The sequence below is a fragment of the Neohortaea acidophila genome (genome assembly GCF_010093505.1).
Source record: "Neohortaea acidophila strain CBS 113389 unplaced genomic scaffold BDY17scaffold_7, whole genome shotgun sequence".
NCBI classification, from domain to species: Eukaryota; Fungi; Ascomycota; class Dothideomycetes; order Mycosphaerellales; family Teratosphaeriaceae; genus Neohortaea; species Neohortaea acidophila.
The window spans coordinates 1,074-24,416 of record NW_022985516.1 but is presented as its reverse complement, the minus strand read 5'-3'; the positions used below and the strand labels follow the sequence as shown (position 1 = coordinate 24,416).

General features: G+C 55.9%; 12 protein-coding genes across 12 annotated transcripts; 8 read left to right on the top strand and 4 right to left on the bottom strand.

The window, feature by feature from the left end:
* Positions 1 to 7: 7 nt before the first annotated feature.
* On the top strand, positions 8 to 1,261 carry BDY17DRAFT_311267 (chaperonin 10-like protein; the record flags this gene model as incomplete). Its single annotated transcript, XM_033735516.1, has 3 exons — positions 8 to 435; positions 487 to 898; positions 953 to 1,261. The coding sequence occupies 3 exons, from the start codon at positions 8 to 10 to the stop codon at positions 1,259 to 1,261; spliced, it is 1,149 nt and encodes a 382-aa protein (XP_033588162.1).
* A 17-nt stretch (positions 1,262 to 1,278) lies between these two features.
* Positions 1,279 to 3,049, bottom strand: BDY17DRAFT_299289 (thiamine diphosphate-binding protein). The gene is made up of 2 exons (XM_033733879.1): positions 2,161 to 3,049; positions 1,279 to 2,104 (listed from the first exon to the last, which is right to left on the bottom strand). The coding sequence occupies exons 1-2, from the start codon at positions 3,010 to 3,012 to the stop codon at positions 1,403 to 1,405; spliced, it is 1,554 nt and encodes a 517-aa protein (XP_033588161.1). The 5' UTR covers positions 3,013 to 3,049; the 3' UTR covers positions 1,279 to 1,402.
* A 1,007-nt stretch (positions 3,050 to 4,056) lies between these two features.
* BDY17DRAFT_252443 (uncharacterized protein) lies at positions 4,057 to 5,130 on the top strand (the record flags this gene model as incomplete). Its single annotated transcript, XM_033731258.1, has 4 exons — positions 4,057 to 4,355; positions 4,406 to 4,483; positions 4,541 to 4,864; positions 4,923 to 5,130. 4 exons carry the CDS (start codon positions 4,057 to 4,059, stop codon positions 5,128 to 5,130), a joined length of 909 nt encoding a protein of 302 aa, XP_033588160.1.
* Positions 5,131 to 5,196: 66 nt separating this feature from the next.
* BDY17DRAFT_311264 (short-chain dehydrogenase) lies at positions 5,197 to 6,304 on the bottom strand (the record flags this gene model as incomplete). The annotated part of the gene is made up of 7 exons (XM_033735515.1): positions 5,197 to 5,410; positions 5,460 to 5,698; positions 5,751 to 5,783; positions 5,837 to 5,885; positions 5,936 to 6,016; positions 6,076 to 6,214; positions 6,268 to 6,304. 7 exons carry the CDS (start codon positions 6,302 to 6,304, stop codon positions 5,197 to 5,199), a joined length of 792 nt encoding a protein of 263 aa, XP_033588159.1.
* A 1,283-nt stretch (positions 6,305 to 7,587) lies between these two features.
* Positions 7,588 to 8,868, top strand: BDY17DRAFT_354347 (uncharacterized protein; the record flags this gene model as incomplete). The annotated part of the gene is made up of 3 exons (XM_033738247.1): positions 7,588 to 8,008; positions 8,062 to 8,118; positions 8,159 to 8,868. The coding sequence occupies 3 exons, from the start codon at positions 7,588 to 7,590 to the stop codon at positions 8,866 to 8,868; spliced, it is 1,188 nt and encodes a 395-aa protein (XP_033588158.1).
* Positions 8,869 to 9,355: 487 nt separating this feature from the next.
* On the top strand, positions 9,356 to 10,492 carry BDY17DRAFT_167632 (uncharacterized protein). Its single transcript, XM_033729781.1, has 2 exons — positions 9,356 to 9,881; positions 9,930 to 10,492. Exons 1-2 carry the CDS (start codon positions 9,594 to 9,596, stop codon positions 10,419 to 10,421), a joined length of 780 nt encoding a protein of 259 aa, XP_033588157.1. The 5' UTR covers positions 9,356 to 9,593; the 3' UTR covers positions 10,422 to 10,492.
* Positions 10,493 to 11,024: 532 nt separating this feature from the next.
* Positions 11,025 to 12,404, bottom strand: BDY17DRAFT_253181 (uncharacterized protein; the record flags this gene model as incomplete). The annotated part of the gene is made up of 2 exons (XM_033731321.1): positions 11,025 to 11,096; positions 11,268 to 12,404. 2 exons carry the CDS (start codon positions 12,402 to 12,404, stop codon positions 11,025 to 11,027), a joined length of 1,209 nt encoding a protein of 402 aa, XP_033588156.1.
* Positions 12,405 to 12,752: 348 nt separating this feature from the next.
* BDY17DRAFT_252420 (pseudouridine synthase) lies at positions 12,753 to 14,576 on the top strand (the record flags this gene model as incomplete). Its single annotated transcript, XM_033731255.1, has 3 exons — positions 12,753 to 12,985; positions 13,043 to 13,766; positions 13,851 to 14,576. 3 exons carry the CDS (start codon positions 12,753 to 12,755, stop codon positions 14,574 to 14,576), a joined length of 1,683 nt encoding a protein of 560 aa, XP_033588155.1.
* On the bottom strand, positions 14,577 to 17,406 carry BDY17DRAFT_252994 (kinase-like domain-containing protein; the record flags this gene model as incomplete). The annotated part of the gene is made up of 2 exons (XM_033731304.1): positions 14,577 to 17,283; positions 17,339 to 17,406. The coding sequence occupies 2 exons, from the start codon at positions 17,404 to 17,406 to the stop codon at positions 14,577 to 14,579; spliced, it is 2,775 nt and encodes a 924-aa protein (XP_033588154.1).
* Positions 17,407 to 17,536: 130 nt separating this feature from the next.
* BDY17DRAFT_299281 (Nse4 C-terminal-domain-containing protein) lies at positions 17,537 to 19,227 on the top strand. Its single transcript, XM_033733878.1, has 3 exons — positions 17,537 to 17,973; positions 18,023 to 18,868; positions 18,923 to 19,227. The coding sequence occupies exons 1-3, from the start codon at positions 17,625 to 17,627 to the stop codon at positions 19,108 to 19,110; spliced, it is 1,383 nt and encodes a 460-aa protein (XP_033588153.1). The 5' UTR covers positions 17,537 to 17,624; the 3' UTR covers positions 19,111 to 19,227.
* Positions 19,228 to 19,345: 118 nt separating this feature from the next.
* Positions 19,346 to 20,738, top strand: BDY17DRAFT_299280 (Metallo-dependent phosphatase-like protein). The gene has a single exon (XM_033733877.1). It carries the CDS (start codon positions 19,466 to 19,468, stop codon positions 20,675 to 20,677), a length of 1,212 nt encoding a protein of 403 aa, XP_033588152.1. The 5' UTR covers positions 19,346 to 19,465; the 3' UTR covers positions 20,678 to 20,738.
* Positions 20,739 to 22,859, top strand: BDY17DRAFT_299278 (major facilitator superfamily domain-containing protein). The gene is made up of 3 exons (XM_033733876.1): positions 20,739 to 21,559; positions 21,616 to 21,906; positions 21,958 to 22,859. The coding sequence occupies exons 1-3, from the start codon at positions 21,203 to 21,205 to the stop codon at positions 22,786 to 22,788; spliced, it is 1,479 nt and encodes a 492-aa protein (XP_033588151.1). The 5' UTR covers positions 20,739 to 21,202; the 3' UTR covers positions 22,789 to 22,859.
* Positions 22,860 to 23,343: the final 484 nt, after the last annotated feature.

The following is a 23,343-nucleotide window of genomic DNA, read 5'->3' as shown; positions in this document are numbered from 1 at the left end:
CGCAAATATGACGGCCGGAATCAGCAAAGGACTTTTCCTGACGGGCCCGCGCGAGTTCGAAGCGCAGGAACGAATACTGCCACCACCAGCGGCGGACGAGGTGCAACTGGCCGTCCGATCGACGACGCTGTGTGGATCCGATCTCCACTACTTTCAGAAAGGCTGCAATGGTAGCATCGAGGTGCGGGAGCCGTTGTGTCTCGGTCATGAAGCCGCGGGCGAGGTCGTTGCAATTGGCAGCAATGTGACCAACCCTCGAGTGGGCGATCGCGTGGCTGTTGAATGTGGGATTCCATGCGAGGCTTGCGATCTGTGTCTTTCCAATCGTTACAATCTCTGCGAGAAACTACGGTTTCGCGGCAGTGGCTCAGCATGGCCCCATTTTCAGGGTACGATGCAGACCAGAATCAATCACCCGGCGAAATGGGTACATCTGTAAGGCATCAGTCCAAGGGTGAACAGAAATCAACTTGCTGATCATCTCAGGCTTCCCCCGGAAGTGTCCTACGATGAAGGCGCGTTGTTGGAACCGCTTGCGGTAGCTGTCCATGCTTGTCGCCGTGCAGGCGTACAGCCAGGCTCAACGTGCACCATCATCGGCGCTGGGCCCATTGGGCTGCTTTGTGCCATCGCCGCGCGAAATGCCGGCTGTGTGAAGATTGCAATTGCAGATGTTGTAGCGGACCGAGTTGCGTTTGCCGTGGAGAAGACGTTTGCCGATACAGGATTCGTTGTCACCAGCAAACGAGCAGGGTCGCCGGAAGAGAGCCTCGCAATGGCTCGCGATACCGCAAAGTCCATAGCGGGTTTGACACTCGTCAACGGCTCGACTCTTGGCCCGACTGACTACACGTTCGAGTGTACTGGTATCGAAGTCTGCGCACAAAGCGCCATCTTTGTGAGTGAGAGGAAGTTTAGCGAGAAGTCCCATCACTAATCAAAAAACATACAGGCAACGAAACGTGGCGGTAAAGTGGTGCTGGTCGGGATGGGCACTCCAAACGTCAGCCTCCCCATTTCAGATGCCAGCGCGCGTGAGGTCGACATCGTGCCGGTCTGGAGATATGCCAATTGCTACGGCGAGGCTCTTCAGATTGTTGAGGCGAGCAGGAAGGATAGCTCCGGGCCACAAGTCGCGGAAATGATCACCCATCGGTGCGAGGGCGTTGTCAACGTCGCCGAAGCTCTGGCACTGGCAGGCTGCCCTCGAGATGAAGATGGGAAAATGGTGATGAAGGTGGTGGTCAGCAATAAGTCGTGATGTCAAGCAGACGAGGTCTTGCAATGAATTCATTCAATCTCCCTCCCACCTACTCTGCATCTAACTGTACTACACCTTGAACGCCATTAATCTTCTGCACCTGCTGTTTCATTCCCGCTGAACGAGCGCTGCTTCAAGCTATCACAACTGTCTCCAGCCAACTGATCGAGCATTGACTCCGTTCAAGTCCTTCAAATATGCCTGTACCTTTCGTGAAATGCTGTCCGCATCCAACCCAAATCGCTGGTAGTTGCTCTCGCTTGACGCAGAATAGCCCCAGCCCGTCATTCCGATGCTCGCGGTCACGTATCGAGCCCAGCCCGTGGCAATGTATTCTTCTACGCTGACAATCGGCCTGCCGTCCACAGGGAAGATGGTATCACGGTAGTTCCGGTCCTGCTTGCCAAAGAGGTCCATACTTGGGCAGCTGACAAGTCGCGCGGAAACACCCTCCTCAGCCAGCAGGCGTGCAGCGGCAACGACACGATGAAGAGCCGTCCCACAGCTGACAAGAGTCACCGCTGCATCTTTATCTTCCTTGATGACGTACGCTCCATTCAAAGCCAGCTTTCGATTGGTGTTGGGGATGTCGCCGACTGGATCACGACCCAGCGAGATCATTGTGGGACTGTCGTGAGACATGAGGCCCAGCTTCCACGCCGCGACTGTCTCCTCGGCATCGCAAGGGCGGAAGTATGTCAGGTTCGGCATGGCGCGGTAGAGAGAATCAACTTCGACCGGCTGATGCGTAGGGCCATTCTGACCTTCTGCAAAGGAATCGTGGGTTGCGAAATGCAGCGTTTGTAGGTGGCTTAAAGCGCCCATGCGGACACCTGGAGCAGCCTGTTGCACCATTAGCTGACGATCTCGCCTCAGCAGCATGACCGACGAAAACTCACGTAGAGATAGAAGATCAAGAAAGTGGCCGTGATTGGAATGAAGGTTCCGGGATTGAATGCAGCTATTCCGTTCGAAATACTCGCCATTGCATGTTCTCGAATGCCATATCGGATATATCGGCCAGCGTAATGAGTTGGCAGGAAGACGTCGGTTTCGCTGTAATACACTTTGTTCGAGTTGACGAGATCGGCGCCACCACCACAGAGCGCTTCGCAAATGGGCCACAGCTTTTCCATAATGATGCCGTTGGATTCCCGGGTTGCTAGGTGCTTCATAGTCGACGTATCGATGCCGTCTAGTGCGTGATGTACTTCTTGTCCGAGGCTTCCGGCGATGCGTTCGGCAAGGCTGGCACCCAGTTCGGGGAAGGTATGCTCATATCTCTTCATCAGCGCGTCCCAGTCGTTGTTCAAATGTTGACCATGAGTGCGACGTTCCCGGAAGTATGCCAATGCCTGTTCGGGTACTGTGTGCGTGCTCGCAGGATCGATGTTGGCCGCCATCTTGGACTCTTCTATGCTGGTATTGTCGAACGCGCCGTGGTGAGCCTTCGATGTGCCGGCCACGCTGGTACCCAGTCCGATGACCGTCCGGATGTTGATAAAGACGGGCTTGGCTCTCACCGTTTTGGCGTATTCTAGCGCGGCGACGATTGATTGAACATCATATGACCCGTCCGCAATCTCAAGGACTGCCCATCCACACGCTCTCATCTTGGCGTTCACATCCTCGGTGTTGATCCAATCCAGTGGGCCATCACAAGTCACCTGATTGTTGTCATAGATGAGAACGAGGTTGTCGAGTTGCAAGTGGCCTGCAAGCGCCACGGCTTCGAGAGCGACGCCTTCCATGAGACAGCCATCTCCGGAGATGCAATATGTGCGGGACTGGATTACCGAGTGGTCAGGGCGGTTGAAGCGAGCGCCGAGGTTCTTCGCTGCAATGGCCAGTCCAACCGCATTTGCGATGCCCTGTCCAAGCGGGCCGGTGGTCACTTCGATTCCTGGAACCTCCCGTTCTGGATGGGCATGGGACAAAGTGGTATATCCATTCAGCTTGGCGCTACCATATCCTTTCAGTTCGTCCATGGTCCAGTTGGTGTATCCGACCAGGTGGTTCAGGGCGTATAAGAACATGGCCGCATGTCCTGCACTCGTTAGTAGAGGCGCCATCGTAGGAGAAGGCTGACTTACCGTTGGAGAGAACGAAACGGTCCCTGTCAAACCAATCTGGATTGCTGGGATTGTATCGCATCACGTATTTGAACAAGGCCACGCCAATGGCGGCCATACCAATCGCCGAGCCTCCATGCCCTCCGCCGTTTTGATTGCAGATGTCGAAGAGAAGGTTTCGAAGACTCAATACTGCGAGATCATCCTGCTGTGTCTTCTTCGACTTGCTTTCCGTGGTCTTATGAGCACCGTTCGTGGGTTGGCCGTTTACATGGTGGGCGGATCCATTGATGAGCACTTCGCCGTTGCTGGACTTCTCAACGATGACTTTTGCGGCGTGCAGCCCTGAGGGATGCGAAACTTCGAGTAAGGGCATATCGGAGGTGGTCGATCTGAGGTGTGAATCGTGTTTTGCTGTGCCTCGTGACAAGGTGGTCCTCTTGAATATATCTCCACAATCTTCCTGCTCGCCATCCCCACGCTCCGCATCGGCTCGGGAATCGGATTCCGCTGCTCAGCCTTGTGTCGGAGCGGCGCGCTTCTCCCGATGAGGCAGTGCGGGGGACGGGATTCGTATCATGCCGAATGGACCTGACGGGTTTGAGGTTCCGCGTGCGATCGACGGACGTACAAGTGTAAAGGAAGTTGGAGCAGGAACTCCTCCTGATTTCTTCATCGACACCTTTTCCTCTTTTGAACATGCCGTCAAGCACCGCGCCAACCATGAACGGCCATATCGAGTTCCCCGACGCTCACGCTGCGCCTGGCACCAACGGTTCCACGCCACGGCCGCTCAAGCGTGACCCGGATGGATTTCTGCGTCGCTCTGTACAAGACCTGTTCTCGCTCGCGCAAAGAACCGTCGTCATAACTGGAGGCGCGCGCGGCATCGGATTGGCATTCACCTTTGCCGTGGCAGAGGCTGGCGGTCATGTTGCCATCCTCGACGTCGCTGACGAACCGCATCCGCATTTCCATGAGCTTGCAAAACGTCATCCCAAGCAACAGTTCAAGCATTACAAGTAAGTCGAACCAGACCACCGTGGACTGCGCTCTCTAATCCGGGCATCAGGACCGACGTGACGAAATATGAAGTCTTGCAAAAATCAATTGATGCGATTGTTGAAGACTTTGGGCGGATCGACGGATTGTAGGCTGTCCACGAAGGCAGGGCCATGGAGATTATCATCTGACTTCTTGTATCTAGAATCACCGCTGCTGGCATTTGCCCCGACGAGCCATTTCTGGAACGAGACCCAAAGTCGGTTGCACGATGCTTCGAAATCAACACCCTGGGAACGTATTACGCTGCGCAGCTCGTGGCGAAGCAAATGACGACACAAGCACCGACCGACTTTAACCCACATGGAGGCAGCATTGTCTTTGTTGCGTCCATCGCAGCGTATGTGGCTAGCAAAGGACAGTGCACCAGCGACTACTGCTCTAGCAAAGGGGCAGTCGTATCGCTTGCCAAGGCATTAGGTGTGGAACTCGCCGCTCATCATATCCGGGTCAACAGTATTTCGCCAGGGTGAGAATTGACTGTACTTGATTTATCATTTCTTTCAAAGACTGATGTCATCCCGCAGATATACCGTAACCGACATGACGCTGGATCTGTGCGAGCGGATGCCACACCTCGGTCATATCATGACACATGAACCGCCCATGCGGCGTATGGCCGATCGCACGGATCTCAAGGGCATTGTGGTGTATTTGCTATCCGATGCGAGTGCTTATCAGACCGCTGAGGACACACTCATTACCGGTGGGATTCATGCAGGTCGCTTGATGTGATGAGCATTGGATGAGATCAAAATTAATGCAGCGTACTCTATATATCGTGTCTTCCCCAAATCGCCATCATTTTGTGAGACCAGTGCCTGCCGTCATCCCTCCATCAATCGGCAGATCAATCGCGGTCACGTACGAAGCGGCGTCTGATAGAAGATAAATCAGACCACCTGCTACGTCTGACGTCTGGCCAATTCGCTTCAGTGGAGGTGCTTCGGTGAAGAAGTACTGAACCTCCGGTCGAATTCTGGCGAGGCTCAGGTTGAGCTCGGTCTCGATGTATCTGTACCGCCATTAGATGCCGTCGCATAGCAGGCGGATGGAGGCCTTACCCCGGGCTGATGCAGTTGACTCGAATGCCTTTGCCCGCCAACTCATGACCGAGTTGGAGAGTAAAGGACTTTACGAATCCTTTACTACCTCCATAGGCGCTGAGCAAGTGACCAGGACAAGTACCAGAAGCGGACCGTGAAGCAATCGACACAATGCTACCACGGATCCCGTGCTTGTCGACATCTTGTAGGAGCATCGCGCGCGTAGCCAATTGTGCAACGAAGAAGATTCCAGATTGCTGCGAGAGTCAATCAGATGTAGTGAGTTGGAAGGCAGAGCTGGACGCTTACATTGACTCTCATAAGTCTGTCAAACTCCGCCCACTGTTGAAACTGCGTTAGAAGAAGGAGGGCTCCAGTCTAGTCTTTGAGCTTACCGAAATGTCGACAAACGGTTTGTCCAGGCCGATACCAGCAGCCAACACACTGAACAGTCGTTACTTCCAAGTCGTGACCAAATGTTCGCGACAACTCACCAGCCGTCGAGTTGTCCCCCAAGTGCAATTACAGCATTGTGAAATGCTGGCTCGAGGCTTTGCTGTTGCGCTATATCGCAGCTGCGGGATGCATGAATTAAACTTTTGTACGCCTTTCACATCCAGAGCATGCAACTCACGAGAAGTAGTGGTATTTGGACGCCTCTTGCAGTGCTGCAGCGGAGCTATCGGGCTCGGAGAGGATGTCAAGAACAGCTACTTGACCACCTGCTGCGATGATGGCCTGACAGCATGCCAAACCAATGCCTCGAGCACCGCCTGGGAGGAATAGTCAGGATTTGAACGGACTACGCCGTCCATGTTATACTCACCGGTAACCACATAGCTCTTGCCCTTTAAGATGTCCATTACTAGAAGATACGACAACGATTGAGACGGAAATGAATTGTGTAGCGACTGTTCACATCTTCTATCCGCCCCTCAACACCGCCAGGCAGTTTGGCATCACATTTACGCGACTTCTTCATGCTGCTTCGCCGACGGTGGCGAAGATCGGAAGTGCCAGTCCGCTCCCTCCGATCATACATCAGCCGCCGAATGTCGGAAACCCCGGATTCGGCAAAGCCGAACTCAGCCTTGCCGCGCTCCCCACACGTGGATTCGGCAGAAGGATTTCCGCGCGCAGCGAGCAGCAGTCGTTGTCTCTGCTGCTTTCATCCGTTCTTGACGAGGTGTGAAAAGAGCCCGCATCGGCCGCGGGCGAGAATGATGAAGGCTGTTTACATGAGCATTTGAAGGCTTCTCAGAGTATCAGCGGCAGCAGCAGTCGAGTTTATCGTTATTATGGACTGGAAGTGGCTGGCGGCGTGGCCTACCGCAGTCACCATCGCGCTGCATGGAGGACTGAATCAATGTTGTGACTCCACCGGCTATGCGTGTGCAATCGCCTCCGATTTCAACAAACGCCTGCCTCGTATCCAACGTTTGTTGCAGCAACGTAACAACAACGCCCATGGACGCAGTAATAGCGTTGGCGAGCGCCACGACGCCCCACGGCCGACTCGTCTCGCGAGGCCATAGCAATAATAGACTCATGTCGACGCTGCGCGCGTCTGGCCTTGCCTCTTTCCCTGCCGCGGAGATTAGCCGTCGGAGGCAAGATGGTGTGATGCGCGCGAACACCTGCCACTGCCAGGCGTCACTCCGTAAGATTGCACCTAGCGGAGCGAAGAAGCGAGCTATTTTTCAGTAGTGTCTTTGTCAGATTTGGACGGCGCAAATAGCACGAACGAAAGTGGGCGTGCGTGGCGAGAAACGCCACAGGTGCAAGGGGGTAGCGTGGGTGGCGTTCCCGCTAGCCTGAATGTGACATTAAGCTTGTCGTCTTGGCTAGCGCGCTACGAATGAACAAGGCTGCCGTCGCTGCCCCCCATGCGGACAGAGCTGGGTTCTAGCCTCGAGGCTGGGAGAGAATGCGGAAATTGGTGATTGTTGACTTCATTTCGTGGCTTGATCATGCTTTTGCAAAGCGAGTCTCGTGGTCATGAACGGCGAGCACAAGACACTTATTAGACAGGACTGTCACTCTCGTCCCTCGCTCGCTCGATCAAGCCTTTCCTCCAGTCACTCCTTGCACCACACGCTCGTTACTCCTCGTCTCACGACATCCATTCGTTAAACATATCCCCATCATGCGCGTGTCTCTCTACTTGGTCGGAGCCTTCTCCGCCCTGGCCATTGCCGCTCCAGTGCCAGGACATCATCGTGGAGGCCAAAAGAAGCCGCACGGGTCGTCGCCGCATGGGTCGTCACCGCACAAGACGGTCCCGCACCACGCTCATCAGGGTGGCCCGCCAGTCCAATCGCCACCATCGTCCCCGTACACCTCTCCCACTCCCACTCCCACTCCCGCCCCTCTGCCGTCGACGAACCCCTACAGCGGCGGAGCGCCTTCCGGCGGAGAGCCTTCCGGTGGAGCGCCTTCTGGTGGGGAGCCTTCTGGCGGGGAGCCTTCCGGCGGAGATCCCTACGGTGGCGAGCCCTCTCCCTCGCCGGCTCCTCCGGTACAGCCCGTGGCCCAAACCTCCTCCAGCACGGGTGAATACTCTGGCGGTATGTCTCACGAATGATTCATCTCGCCATGACAATGCTGACGAGTGCAATAGCGGCTGGCGCTGCTGCAGCGAACCAGAACGTCACCAGCGTCGCCGTTGCGGCATGTGGTAAGTGATGGAGCAACGCTACTACTTGTGATGTCGCCAGTCCTGACCCCTCACGAAGGTGAATACGGATGCTCCAACGGCGAGAGCGCTGCTTCCTCTGGCTATGCGCCCTCGACCCAAGGATCGTCGTCGACTCCTTCGTCCATAACCATCACCTCCGGCTCCTACAATGGCGACACGTACGACAACGGTAACGGCTCTGGCGATAATAATGGCAGCCAAGATCCTACCACCACTACCACCACCACCACTACCAACAACAACACCTCGGACAATGGCAACAACAACGGCAGCCAAAACGACCCAAGCAACAATGGCAATACCGAGGACAACGGTAGCCAGAACGATCCGTACAACGACGGCAACACCGAGAATAACGGCAACTCGCCCGCCACCACCACCACCACGACCACCAACACCAGCACCTCGGAGAACAATGGCAGCGAGAATGACCCCAGTAACAACGGCAACTCTCCTTCTCCCACTACCACCACCATCGAAGACAACGGCAACCCCAGCAACAACGGCAATCCGTCGAACAACGGCAACTCCCCTACCACCACGGAGAACAACAACAATGGTTCCGGCGACTCTCCGGCGAACACCACCACCGAGAACAACAACAACAATTCCGGTGACTCGCCGGCGACGACGGAGAACAACAACAATAACTCTGGGGACCCCTCCACCTCTGACTCTGGGAACTCCACCGACAATGGTAGCCAAGATGGTGACGGTGCACTAGCATAGAGAGTGTTGGCCAGCCAAAGGCACGGAGAGGCGAGAGGAGTGCCATGTTGATTTTCCGTCATATGTCAGTTTCGTAGTAATACAATCATAAGCCGTATCATCTGCTGAGGTCGTTCCCAATTGATTCATACCTGCTTTCTTCCAATTGATGTTTCGCTTTGCCTGGTCTAAAGAAGAGGGACCGCAGCGGCAGGAACAGACTTGGGCTGGCTGAAGCTACCGGCGCAGCGAATCGGTTGTGATGGTGGAGATTGATTTTGACTGGGGGCGATGTGGAAGTTGCTGGATGGCATGGCAGGCAAGGCATGTGAGGTCGGAAGCGCCGAGGCTAGCCTCGTCAGACCAGCTCGGACTGGGTGTGGTGGCGCTCAAGCTTTCGCTCTCATCTCCGCGGCGTGGCTTAATTGTGCAGTAGTTCTTGGCGAAGGCAATCTCCACCACATGTCAGCGTCGAATTCTCCGACCGGCGTCGACGTTTTGGGAGTGGAGAAATTAAAAGTTGACCGTTGAAGATTGACCACACCGCCACGCGGGATGCTGGTGGTCTAGACAAGCGACGACCTACTGACATGCCTCGCGGACAGCCTGCCCACGCGAAGGGCGGATGTTGTGCCTTTCTCGTTCCCAGCTGCCCGGCACTCTTCCTCGTGTCTCTACTCTACATGTCTTCCATCATTCCAACTGCAGTCATTCTTTCTGCCTTTTACTGAACCGTCCTTTCCGCGATGAAGCACGACTTTCTTCTCCTCGCCGTCTGTTCTTTCCTCTCTGCAGCGTCCTCACATATTCTTCCTTCGGAGCTACGGCATGCCTCATCATCATGCCACACGGCGTATGGGTTTGGGCCCGAGGTGGCTCCTTTGCCAACGATTCACCATTCTCCCACGATCTCGAGAGTCACAGTGACAGAGAGAGAGGTGGCGAGAAGCACAAAATCGCTCGACACGCCGACGCGCGCGACATCTACAGTGGTGCAAAAAGCTGCGACGACTATACATCATAGAACCCGCGCCGTGAGTTTCCCTTGCGATCTGATGACGGCTGTTTCTGACTCGGAATAGAGCGTTGTTACCGAGACAATCACTGTGCCAGTTACAGTCACCCATAGAAGACACAGCAGAGTCACCGAGACGGCCGAAGCGTCAACATTTCTCTTCAACACTACAATTTCACCCGTCACCCTACCGACACCCTCCGGCTTCATACCTGTCGAGTCTTCGCTTCCCGGTGTAGGTGTACTGCAAAGACGAGAAGGTGGCGGAGCAGAGGAGCGTGCAGCAGACTCGCCAGATTTCACAGCAATACCCGCCGGCTTTCGCCCGAATGGAAGGGCGAGATCTGTCGTGTGCAATACTGTCCTTCATTCGACCATCACCGAGACATTGACAGCCACTGCTGTCGTCAATAAACTCGCACACGGGGAGAGAACCGCGACGTCGACGACGACCCTCACACATGTATGCTACTTCACCCGTCTTGCGCGCTTCATCCAAGAGACTAACATCCTCTGCCGGTGCACCACCATTTCCCGAATCAACCGCGGAGTACGATAACAGAAACCCACACCGTGACAATCACTTCATCCACCACAAGGGTACGAACAGTGACTACGACGCCGACAGTTACATCCACGGTAGCGATCCCGAGTTATACCTTCTACGCAGCGTGCGCGGCGAACAATCTGGTAAACCAATTCAACGACTATCCCATCGATGGCTATGGCCTCGCCGTGGCAAGCTTCGACGAGCAGAATGAGTCCATCGTGTCGTACAGCTATCAGCCAGCAGCTTCGGCATATGACTGCTGTGTAATTGCGCAGCAGACCCCAAACTCGGTGGTCTTTTTCTACCAAGGCTTCGACTTTGGGCCCGGGGAGGATCAGTGTTTGGTGTTTGTATCCGACCAATCCTGCCCGATTCCTTCGAATCAGGTTGCGCTTTTTGGTGCGATCTACAACGGCACGGCATCGCAGGTCGGAGCGTCTTACGGCAACTACATCGGCAATACAAATTGTGGTGGCGCGGGTTTCACAACGAGCGTCAATTACACCGTTGTCGCCGAGACTGGGGCGGAGGTCACGGAGGGAGGCGGAGTGACATTTCAGCTCGGTACGGATTCCGAGCTAGATCCGTAGTCTGAACATAACGACTCGGCATTTACACATCTTCAAACTCCAACTCTTCGTCCTCGTCATCTTCGTCACTCGCTGCTGGGGTATCCTGGAAAGCCTTGGCCGGTGCTGCATCACCTTCACTCGAAGGTCCCGCAACTTCCGAATCCCGAATCTTCGCACGCTTCGCATCTCTCTCGTCATCGGTAGCATTACTGCTCTCGACTGCCGGTGTATTCGAGCCTGAAACAGATCGAGAGACACCATTCGGAGCATGACCGTTTGAAACTCCATCCACCACTGCAACGTCCTCAAATTCCTCCTCGTCTTCCTCGTCTTCCTCATCGTCATCATCCTCCTCCTTGGCTATCGCAGCCGCCGCCGCTTTCGCCTTGGCCAACTCCTCCCAAAACGACGCCATGACCACATCATCTCGATCCTGGGCCGGCTTCTTTTCTTCCTGATCATCCTCGGCCTGAGCGAGCCCGCCATTAGCTTCACGCTCTCGCCGCAGTCGCTCTTCCTTGGCGCCGGCTGCGGTGATGTCGCCAGACACCGTCGACTTGACAATCCAATCCGGCAAGGCGTTTGCTCGTGCTTGCTTCTCCCGTCGTGCTTGCGCCTCCGCGGCCTCGGTCTCTTTGTTCACCGTCTCATCGTCTTGAATGTCCACCGCAATCTTCTCCGGCTTGAGTTCCATGCCCTTGGCAGACTGCAGGTTGCGATTGGGAAGATCGACATCTTCCGTCCGCTGCTGACCAGGATGCGAATCTGCTCGGATGATTGGCTTTTGCTTGCTCAGGGCAGTTGGGAAGTCATTCTCGGGGACGTTGGCGGCATCGATCTGCTGCATGAGGCGTAAAATCTTTTCCAGCTGTAGATTGAGGCGCTTCATACTCTCGTTCTCGCTCACCCGATCATCCTCTTCCACTTCCGTCAGTGCGTGGCCGCAGCGGGGGCACGGGAAGACGCCGGTGCCGATGTCGATGCGGTCCAACACCTCGAGCTCGGTATACTGCCCCTTGCATCGCGGACACACCAAGTCCTTCTTCTCGGTGGTGGGAGCACCCAGACTTTCGACATGCTTGTTGAGCCGGTACATGCGGTACTTGATGCTGTCGATGGCGTGGTGGAAGTTGATGTAGTACCAATCCTTGTGGATGATGCGAGGGTTGTTGGAGTTGGCGTAGTACGACTGGCTCCCATCCGTCTTTTTCTGCGCGCGAATCTGAACGCTGAGGAGGCCGTCTTCTTTCAGCCGTCCGCAAAGCTTTCGCAATGCCTTGGGCTGCATGCTAAGCACGTGTGCAAGATCGGTGTCGGGGAGGGTGCTGTGGAGCAGGAGGGCGTCGATGACGAGGATGTGTTCGGTGGTGTAGAAGGCGCGCGTGACGGTGCGCAACAGCAAGGCCGCCGAGTCCGCCATGGTGGAGAGAGGGCGGGAGCAGGCGAGGGTGAAGGGCTGGATTGCGTGGGCTGATGAAGGAGTGACAGCGGCAGCGGCAGACAAGGGCGCGGCGCCGGAAGGTCTCACATGGCGAACGCAGTGAAGCGTTGGAGAAGAGCACTCAGTCGAAAGGCGAGGCAGATGTGATGACCTGGAAGCATGCGCGGGCCAAGTCTTATCGATTGCGTCCCGTCCCGCCCCGCTCGTCTGTCACTTTGGGAAAGTCTGGAGATTTCAAACTTCACTTCAACAACTTGAATACTCCACTCACAATCCATACATGTGGCCGCTGCCACATTGCCAACCACCATGGAGCACTCTACGGCGATGCTTGAGGATGCTGGTCGGCTCATCGATGCTGCCGCACGCTCCAATGCCGCAGAAGCGGAACGTGGTGCACCCGACTCGGACTCCAAGCAGAACAACAACGGCGATCGCAAGCGCAAGGGAGCTCCGTTGGACTTCCAGCCACGCCACAGGAATCAAAGAGGAGAGCGAGGTGGTGCATCGAATGACCGTAAGCGACATAAGAAAGGCGATATGGGAAGAGGAGAGTACTTGTACGTTGCCACGTTTTCGCTCCGTAATGCACCGCCAGGAAGCTGACTGACGAATAGTCGTGATGCCCCAGACAAACGCGAAAAGACGAATGCCTCCCGTGAGAAGCGTCTCGAGGGCAAAGGCCCCAACTACGGCACCCAGTTCTCCAAAGAAGAAATTGATGCAGAAGAGCGTCGACCCAAGCGGAAAGTCGCCGTGTTGATCGGGTACTCTGGGACAGGGTACAAAGGCATGCAAATCTCCGCCTCCGAAAAGACCATCGAAGGCGACCTCTTCAACGCTTTCATTGCTGCCGGTGCAATCAGTAAAGCGAATGCAGATGATCCCAAGAAAGCATCACTGGTTCGCTGCGCCCGGACCGACAAAGGCGTTCATGCTGCCGGGAATATGATCAGTCTCAAGCTCATTGTGGAGGATGAAGACATTGTGTCCAAGATCAATCACCATCTGTCTCCGCAAATCCGCATATGGGGCATCGAGAGGACGATTGGGAGTTTCAGCTGTTACCAAGCGTGCGACAGTCGGTGGTATGAGTATCTCATCCCATCGCACGCATTCCTTCCGCCTCATCCCAGCAGCTGGCTGGCGAAGAAGTTGGAGGCAGGCGCGGACGAGGCTGGTGACCGCGTCCAGTACGAGTCTCGCCAGGCGGAGGTCAATGGTTTTTGGGATCGCGTTGATCGAGACGACATCGAGCCGGTACTCGCATCCTTGGACGCGGACATTCGTGACGACGTCATCAAAGCACTTCGAGGGGAAGATGAAACGGATGCGCACGCGGTGACTCTGGACACGGCAGAGGATGATCATGATGGCGTGGATGAAGGCGCGGATGGAGCGACTGTCGGTGGTGCGCCGGAGGAGTCTCATGAACTTTCAACTACCACGTTGGACACGGAAGTCCCGGCACAACAAACCTCCCCCGAAGATGACCATCATCTCCGCCTCCGAGCGGCGACGAAGAAACTCCGTCTAGCCTACACTTCGGCGAAGCGTCGATACCGCATCGAACAACAACGCATAGATCAGATTCAGGCCGCGCTCGACAAATTCGTCGGAACCTCAAACTTCCACAACTACACGGTGCAAAAAACATACAACGACCCATCCGCAAAGCGTCACATCAAGTCATTTGTCGTCAACAAACGTCCCGTGCTGATAGGCGATGGTCCGGATGAAGAGAAGTCTGAATGGCTCAGCCTGAAGATCCATGGCCAGAGTTTCATGATGCATCAGATCCGCAAGATGATTGGAATGGTCACCCTGCTCGTCCGCTGCGGCTCCGACTTGTCCACTCTGGACAAATCCCTCACCCCTGCCCGCTTCTCCATCCCGAAAGTGCCGGGGCTGGGCCTGCTACTCGAACGGCCCGTCTTCGATTCCTACAACGAACTCCAAGCCGTCAAGCACGGGCGGGAGAAGCTGGATTTCGGCAAGTTTGAGACGGAGTTGGAGGAGTTTAAGCAACGGGAGATTTATCAAAGAATCTTCCGAGAGGAAGAGGAGAGGAATGAGTTTGGCAAGTTCTTCACTCATGTGGACAACTTCAAGGAGCCGTACTTTCTGTACGTGACGAGTAAGGGGTTGTAATCATGCTCTCCACCCTTGGGCAAATCCATGTAGCTTGTCAATCAGCACCGGGCCCCATGCGCCCATCTCCCGCTCAATCAACTGCGCAAAGAAGCTGAGCGCCTCTTCTTCCGTCCCATCCAGCTTGAATCTCTCTTCCACCTTTCGGACCGCCTGATCGCCACCAAAGAAGTTGAGGCCCGGGATGTTTGCGTCCTGCATCAAGGCGAACAGGTTCAAGATCAGGCTGGAATTCCTGCGTAATGTCGTGTAGGCCGTGAAGCAGTACTGTCGAAAGGCATCGAATTGGCTTTCATTCCCGGGTGCAGATCCGCCCATTCCTTCAATCATTTCCCGCGAAAGCTTCATCAGTGGTGCCATTGGCTTGGGATCGCGGCCGAGAATGTAGCCAAAATCGATGTGAAAGAAGCGACCGTCTGGAGCGAGGCACAGATTGTCCAGATGTCGATCACCAACGCCTAGTAGATAGGTGATGACGCAGTAGCCCGCGACTGATTTCACATACGTATCCATGGCTTCTTTGCGAACTCCCAGGATGCTTGGAGTGCCGGCCGCAGCGGGATTGTGGAAGCGGAGGTAGCCCAGGATGGAGCTCTTGAACTTTGCATTGCCGAGAATGTTCGAGACGGGGGTGTTGGGGATGAATTGGATGGCGCCGGCCAGGGCGGAAGTCGCCAGGATGCGATAAGGCGTGAGGTTGAGGTCCAGGTTTTCTTGCAGAAGTAATCGGTCCATCAGTGCAATAATTTGCACGACCAGTTGATCCTGGCGAAGATCGTCGCCCGTCTTGAACATGAGAGGGTACAACGTGCCCGTGTCCGTCTTGAGGTTGACGTAGAGCGGGAATAATGAGCTCTTGAACACGCTGGAGTCGTCTGGAACCACGCCGGTAATTTTTACCGCTGGGTCGAGAGGCAGTGGCAGAGGTGGGTCGAAGGCGAGCATATCATTCTTCGGATCGGCGAGCATCTTCTTCAGCATATCAATCTTCTTTGGTCGATCGGCGCGGGAATTCTGGATCTCTTTGCTGAACTTGGTCAGGATTGTGATGAACTCGCCCTGTCTGCGCAAGGCCTGGCGGGTGATGTGGCCTTCTGGAGTGGACTCGAGCTCCATCATGAAGTCGTAGCTGACGCGCGCAAAGAGTTTTTTGCTGTTCTTGGCCATTTGCGTGGCGGTATCGTCGTCTAGCTCCACCATCAAGTACCAGTGAAGGAAGTTTCCGAGCTTGAAGTTGGCAGCCGAGCGGGCGATGAGGAAGGATGCCAGGGATGAGTCGTCTACTACCACTTCTGCCTCTTTGGAGGGGTGTGCTTCAAATTTGAGTGCTTGCACAAGCTGAAGGAGATACATCAGCAGCTCGTCATCGTCCGCTTTCCGCAAGCGGTCAACAGCATAGGCTCGGACGGTGGGGTTTCGGACTCCCGGGCCCAAGAGTTCAAGAGCGTCGTCGATGTTGATTTCTGCCCATTTGGGTAGTAATGAGATGGCCTGTCGGGCCTCTGCCGGCTCATTCCAATTGACTGATTTCACCAACTTTGTCAATGCTCGTTTCTCGCGCGTGAGATGGTGGCGGAATCGCCAAACTTCGTCCTTTTCCTTGTCGCTGAGCTCGACCGTGGGGCCATACGACATGATGCGGTTGAGGAAGTCGCGCATTTTGGGGTTCGGTTTGAGATCTCGATCGAGTGCATTGCGTTGGCCACGAATCAGCCGGCGATGTTTCGTCTCTGCAAGGTTGTCGGCATATCCGATTTCGGGGTCGTAGATGCGAATCAAGTCTGCACCACCGTCGGTATCACTGGCGCCGTTCGCATTCGGCCGTATGCCGGGGCCGAGTTGGACTTCTGGAGGTGGCTTGAAGTTAACGGTATTGCTTGCGGGGAAGTGCGCAGGGAGGATGGCGGAGATTGGAGGAGGTGGGTATTCGTGGTCGGTGAATACGACGGGGTGGTCAAAGCGGGGAAGTTCGATGTAGAGGAAGAAGCTGCCGTCGGTGTGATCGGGATCACCTTCTGCGCAGGCTGGAGAGGGAGGGTCCTCGTCGATGGAGGATTGCGAGAGAGATCGAGGGCGAAAAGATTGCTTCACTTGCTGGCGCTCCAGCTTTTCAATCTGTCGAAAGACTAGTTGGTCGAGCCATTTGTTCTCTGAAATCTCTCCCATTTCGTGCTTCTTCATCAATCCGACCAGACGCTCAAGCTCGGCATCCCTTTCGTGCTGCTTCTCGTCCGTTTGAACGCTCTGCCGGCCCCGTAGTCGAGGTTCTCGCCATGGTGTGGCTGTGTTTGAGAAGCCATCGGCAGCTTTGTGCCTCCAAATTCTACACTTTTGTCTGCCCGTTCGCAGTGTGGCGTCATCGTCGAACAGCGGGATGGTTGTGCCGCCAAATGGAATGTGATGATTTCGGTCGCCACCGTTAGGGTTGATGGGGGAGAGGTCCCAGATGGTGATGGCGAGTTGGGTGTTGGCCGGGATGGTGTTGTAGTCGAGGGGGAGGGAGAGCCATTGATTCCAGATGCGCGCAGTCTTGAAGTGCTTGTGGGGGGTTTGGGCGTGGACGGTGAGAGGTTTGGAGTCTGCAAAGGGCTGGACGTTGATGTATAGTTCGGAGTGAGGGCTGAGATTGCTGCCGCGGTGGCGAAGATCGGGTCGTCGAAGGAGGGTAGAGTATGGAACGGGCTTCTCATGTCCTTCCAGGCGGTTCCTGGGAAGTTGTCAGTCTGTCGATCTTGGTGAGAGTGGGGAAGGGGAGAACGCACACCTTGACTGCGACGGGAATGCGCAGATCGGCGGAGCTGGCAAAGGTGAAGGGCTCCACGGTGCCCATTTTCATCTCTTCATTCATTCATTGTGTATGCAGTGGTGATCATGCCTCCGCAATTAGAGTTTCAGGCGGCCGAGCCGCGGAGGTGACAGGTCTTGGCAACGTCAGAAGCGCGTCGCGTTTCAACAAAGTTCACCCTTCCTCTCTGTTTGCCTTCCTTTCGCTCATACTCTCGGGCCTTTCCACGCCACGCCCTTCATTACTCCGCCGCGAGATGCGAAATGGCACGTCTTAACGCGCGCCCTTCTTCCCGATACGAGTCAGAGACACCAGGCCGTACCGCGACGTCCGATCAAGAAAACCAAGATCCGCGCCCGCGAATGGAGAATGGCAAGGGCCGCGCTTCCGACAGACCGGCTTCTCGTGCCAGCCTGCCCACACCCTCCTCCTACGACAGCGAGAGCGACACGACGCGAGGGCAAAAGAGGAAGCGAGGTGGTGAGCAAACACGCGAGGATGAGTCGGATGAGGAGGAGGCTCGCTTCAACCGCTACTTTGACCCCAACCAAGATCCGGAGGAACGTAGAGAGGTGAAGAGGAAGAGTCGCGCGCTCGAGCGCGAGTTTCATGGTAGGTTGCGTGGTTCAAGGTTGCGGGGGATATGGCTGATATTGGATAGAGACACGTGATGGCCTGCTTCGCGAGAGCGGCACCGGCTTACGACGAACCGTACGCCTGGCGGATGAAATCTACCGCGGTGTCAAACAGACCAACGATGCCACTCTCGATTCCCGTCTGCTCGTCAATGTCTCCGACTTGGCTTACAAGAAGACCGCGCAGCTCGTCCTCGGGGACAGCTCCACCGGCGTGGACGTGGACGAGTTCCTCTCCAAGTGCATCACGTACATGCGAAACGGCGGCCCGATCGATCGAGAGCAGGATGAGGAGGCAGCAGCCAACCCGCGGAGGAGAAGGAATCGGGAGCGCGAGGACAGTGATGATGAAGGGAACGACAATGAGCCGCTCGACTGGGCATTCCTTGGCTTACACGCCTGCTTCCCCTACAATTCCCGACCATGTGTTCCCTCATTCCTGCTCGGGCCGCTGTCGGTGGAGAAGAAGCATCGGTCTCAAACTCAGCGCCGTGCCCGCCAGGCCAAGGACGGCGCGCAGAGAGAGGCGCGGCCGGAAGCACTCTCGCGCGAAGATCTCTCCCGTTCCGACGAGAACACCCTGACGGCCGTTTGCAAGCGCATCAACAGTCACCTCATCAAGCATGTTCAGCGTGCAGAGACGGCGCTTGGACAGGCTGGCTTCACATCGATCGAGGAGTTGGAGACGCAGCGCGGCAAGGACATGCTCAAGAAGTATCGAGTGTCGGATACCGGTGGCCCTTCTCTCTTCGACTACGTCTTGAATCCGAGAAGTTTCGGGCAAACGGTGGAGAATCTCTTTTACGTCAGCTTCTTGATCAAGGAGGGCACGTTTGGCATTCAGCATGATTCCCAGGGTTTGCCGACTGTTGGTAAGTGGTGTTGGGTGAAGTGTGAGAGATGACTTGGCTAACCTGCTCCCGCAGTCCCATCTGAGCCCAGCACACTCGAGCAGCAGCGGGCAAACAAGACGAGCAAGCATCAAGCCGTCTTCTCCATCGACTATTCTACGTGGCAGGAGTTGATTGAGGCGTTTGATGTTCGGGAGTCGTTAATTGAGCATCGGCGGGAGGAGGATGATGCAGCGGTTGGGCAGCGGGGATGGTATGTTTGAGTGATGCTCCCACGGCTATTTCAACGCCAGATCATGGGCAGCGTTTAGTTAGGCGGCGCATGATACCCATTGCCACTGTCTTCACCTGAATTATTGTGGACTTTCCACATCCCTGCATCCCGCGCCTTCTCCACACCCACGTGTCGTGTGCAGATCCGCTTGTGGAAGGAATGACGCGCACGGCTTTTCCGCCAGGAACAGCCAAGCGAGGAAGCGTCAATCTGACTTTTCGCATCTCCCCTTCCATACTCATCCCCCGCTCATGGCTGCGACACACCAGCTGCCCTCGAAACTGCGGCTGGTTCTTTCGAGCCTGCGCGACTGATTTCGACCCTCTGCAGATTCCGGCGGAGGCATGGCGACGACAAGAAGCGAGCGAGCACCTTTAGCGGGACGAAGGGCCGGTTCGTGGCGGCAGGAGAAGAGAGCCTCATACTCGACATTTGGAGATCCTCCCACACCTTCCAAACCACCCCGACCCCATCCGAAATCATGGCCTGCGTTCATCACGCCCCTCTGCATACTCCTCCTCGTCGCCGCCGCCCACCTCTACATCTGGCAAACGCACCTTCGACCTCGGTGGATGGAAGAGTCGGAGATTCGAGAAGGCTTCCTCATAACCAACCCTCCGGCCGACTTTGAGATTGCAAAGAAGACTCACCGTTTTCATGGCCAGCGATTGCTGGATCTGCCGGCGCATTTGCTGCCGGGAGGTGCGGGAGACAAGGACGGCAAGCGGCGACTGGTGTTCATCGGTGACATGCATGGATGCGCACGCGAGCTGAAGGCGCTGTTGAAGAAGCTGGACTTTGACGAGCACACCGACCATCTGATTGCCGTGGGAGACGTCATCTCGAAAGGACCGGCCAACGCGGAGGTGTTGGACGAATTACTCCGCCTCAACGCAACGAGCGTCAGAGGCAACCACGAAGACCGCATTCTCTCCCTCGCCCCGTCGGTCTTGGCTGTGGACGGCCCACTCGACACGACCGGCAAAAAGGACAAGAAGCTCCTTCGTCAGCTCTCACCGCGACATCTCCAGTACTTGGAAGACATGCCGCTGATGCTCCGCATCCCTGCCCTTCCCCTCGCCTCCAAACCCTCCGAAAAACGCAGCTCGCCCATTGCCGAGGAGATCCTTGTCGTGCATGGTGGCCTCGTCCCCGCGGTGTCGCTCGAGAAGCAAGATCCTTACTTTGTCATGAACATGCGCGCCATCCACACCAAGACGCACCGCCCGCTGGTGGAGGAGGCAGAGACCAAGAGCAAGAGCAAGCCGTGGCATAACATTTGGTGCTGGTACAACGAGCGGCTCTTCAAGCACAAATCGCTGAAAGATTTTCGCGTTGGGGAGGAGGAGGACCCGTCGGCGTTGAGCAAGAAGAAATACCCCAAGCCTCAGGTCGTCATCTACGGGCACCATTCTCGCGAAGGCCTTCAGCTGCAACGATGGACTAAGGGCTTGGACACTGGCTGCGTGAGAGGCGGGAAGCTTACGGCGTTGGTGCTGAATGCAAAAGGGAAGCAGGAGATTGTTCAGGTTGCTTGCAAGGATAATCGGATGTGATGGCGCTTTCGGAAGAGGTACGATTGCATGACTTTAGATGATACCCTGTGTAATGACACTTCCTTTCATACTTGTTGCCTCAGTACAAACCCTTTCGTTGGACATCCTTGCTCCAGTCCACTTCCCCGTCCGATCATTCCATTATCCAGATTATTGCGTCGATCATTGCCACAGAGGAAACACCATTGAATTTGAGCAATGGACCTCTGACGTCTGCAAATCAACCGCACAACGCTACGCCGAAGAGTTGGGTCCAATAGTCAACTCAACTGCGAGAAAGTCGACGTGCATTAAGGCAGCGGAGTTGTCCGTCCCGTCTCTACATGCATCATCGCGTCGTATATTCGGGAGATGTGCCTCCGGAGCCGGCGCGCACAACTTGCATAAACTGTGGCAAACGGGCACACAAAACCACACTCTACGGAACCAAGCACTCCGAGATCAACTCATGCAATCTGTACTGGATATATCACATCATGGTCCCCGTTGGGAGCTCTTCCTCTCGGAAACCTCCATCATCACACAATGTCGGACCCGGAAAAGCTCGCGACGAAAGAACACGATGCCTCGCTCATGGAAGAAGATGTTGCCCAGTCCGAGTCTCCCAGCAACATTGTCGGGTGGGAGGGCGAGGATGACCCCGCGTGCCCGCTGAACTGGTCTTCGCGTCTCAAAATCACCAACGTCGCCCTCGTGTCGACATGGACGTTCCTCACCCCCCTCGCCTCTTCCATGGTCGCCCCGGCCGTTCTGCAGATTCTCACCGAGTTCCACAGCACCGACATCACCCTTGGCTCCTTCATCGTGTCGATCTATGTGCTGGGCTACGCGACCGGTCCCCTCTTCCTCGCACCGTTGTCCGAAATATACGGTAGACTTCCGGTACCTTCCCGACCATCCCAAGTCCCTTTCCAAAATGGACGCTAATTCTCGCAAAGGTCTATCATGTGAGCAATGTTCTCTTCGTCGCTTGGACTCTGGCGTGTGCTTTCGCTCCCAACCTTGGCTCGCTGCTGGTCTTCCGCTTCTTCGAGGGGGTTGCCGGCGTGTGCGCCTTGACAATTGGCAGCGGCACCATCGCGGATCTGATACCGGGCGACAAGCGCGGCAAATACATGTCCATCTACTCCTTGGGACCTCTTCTCGGCCCGGTGATTGGGCCAATTGCGGGCGCGTTCCTCAGTGAAGCAGAGGGCTGGCGCTGGATCTTCAGAGTCTTGACCATTGCCGTGAGCATCTTCCTCTGCTCCTCTCCAGACTCCAGCTAACCTTGGTAACAGTCGGGAGTGATGACGATTGCCACCTACTTCACGATGCGCGAGTCCAGCCATGTCATCCTGCTCCAGCGCAAGACCGATCGTTTGCGCCGCGAAACAGGGAACCAGGACCTTCGCAGCAAGCTCGACCGTGGACTCACCCCCACACAAAAGTTCAGGCAGGCGATTGTCCGGCCAACGAAGATGCTCCTCTTTTCTCCCATCGTCTTCCTTCTCAGCTTCTACATGGCCATCGTCTACGGCTATCTCTACCTGCTCTTCACCACCATCACTTCCGTCTACGAGCGGGACTACCACTGGAGCAGCGGCGTCGCCGGGCTCTCGTTCCTCGGCATCGGCATTGGCATGTTCATTGGCCTCTTCATCTTCGCCACCACATCCGACCGCACCGTCGCAAAGCTGATGCGCAAGAACAACACCGAGCGCAAGCCAGAGTACCGCCTGCCAATCATGATGCTCGGCGCTGCATTCGTGCCAATCGGACTGTTCTGGTACGGCTGGTCTGCCGAGAACCACCTCCCATACATCATGCCCATCGTCGGCACCGGATGGGTCGGCGCCGGGCTTATCTTGACCTTCATGCCCATCTCCACGTACTTGGTCGACGCCTTCACCGTCTACGCAGCCAGCGCCATGGCGGCGAACACCGTCATGAGGTCTCTCGTTGGCGCCTTCCTGCCTCTGGCTGGGCCTTCAATGTACAAGGCGCTCGGGCTAGGCTGGGGCAACTCCGTGCTCGGCTTCATCGCGCTCGCGCTGTGGCCGGTGAGCCTCATCTTCTACTTTTACGGCGAGCGGATTAGGACGAGCACGAGATTCAAAGTGGAATTCTAGCGAGATCACAATAGAGCAGTTGAATGATATGCCATGCCAGAGCTGTTCAGAGTTTTCAATGAAATCAGACACTCCGCTCGAGATCGTCAAACCGCAGCTGTTCGAGGCGTGCCTCCAAAGCAGAAGATCTCGCCAATTTACTGTCGGCGAGAGTCTTGCAGGTTAACGAGCTCACCCAACACCAGATCGGGATCCGAAGTGCTTCTTCGGGGGCCGACAGGTACAGCGCACTGTTGCGCAGGTTGCTCCCACGGCATCGTACTGTCTGCCTTACCCTCTCAGCTTCACCCCTCTTCTGCTCTCGACGCCGCCCTCCTACATCGTGTCCGACCCGCCCTCTACATCCGCCGTTATCAGTCTTTAGCACATTCAAACTCTGAGATACACGAGACAGTGGCAGGGTGCGCTATGCGGCTGCAATCCTGCTCCGTAATCCTTCCCCCGCATCTCCTCTCCCGCATTTTCTCCTCTGCCATACCACCTTCGCCTTAAATCTCTCGCTCTCCTCCTTTCATGGCCGTACATCCTTCGTCTTCGCATGTGATTCGCAATCCG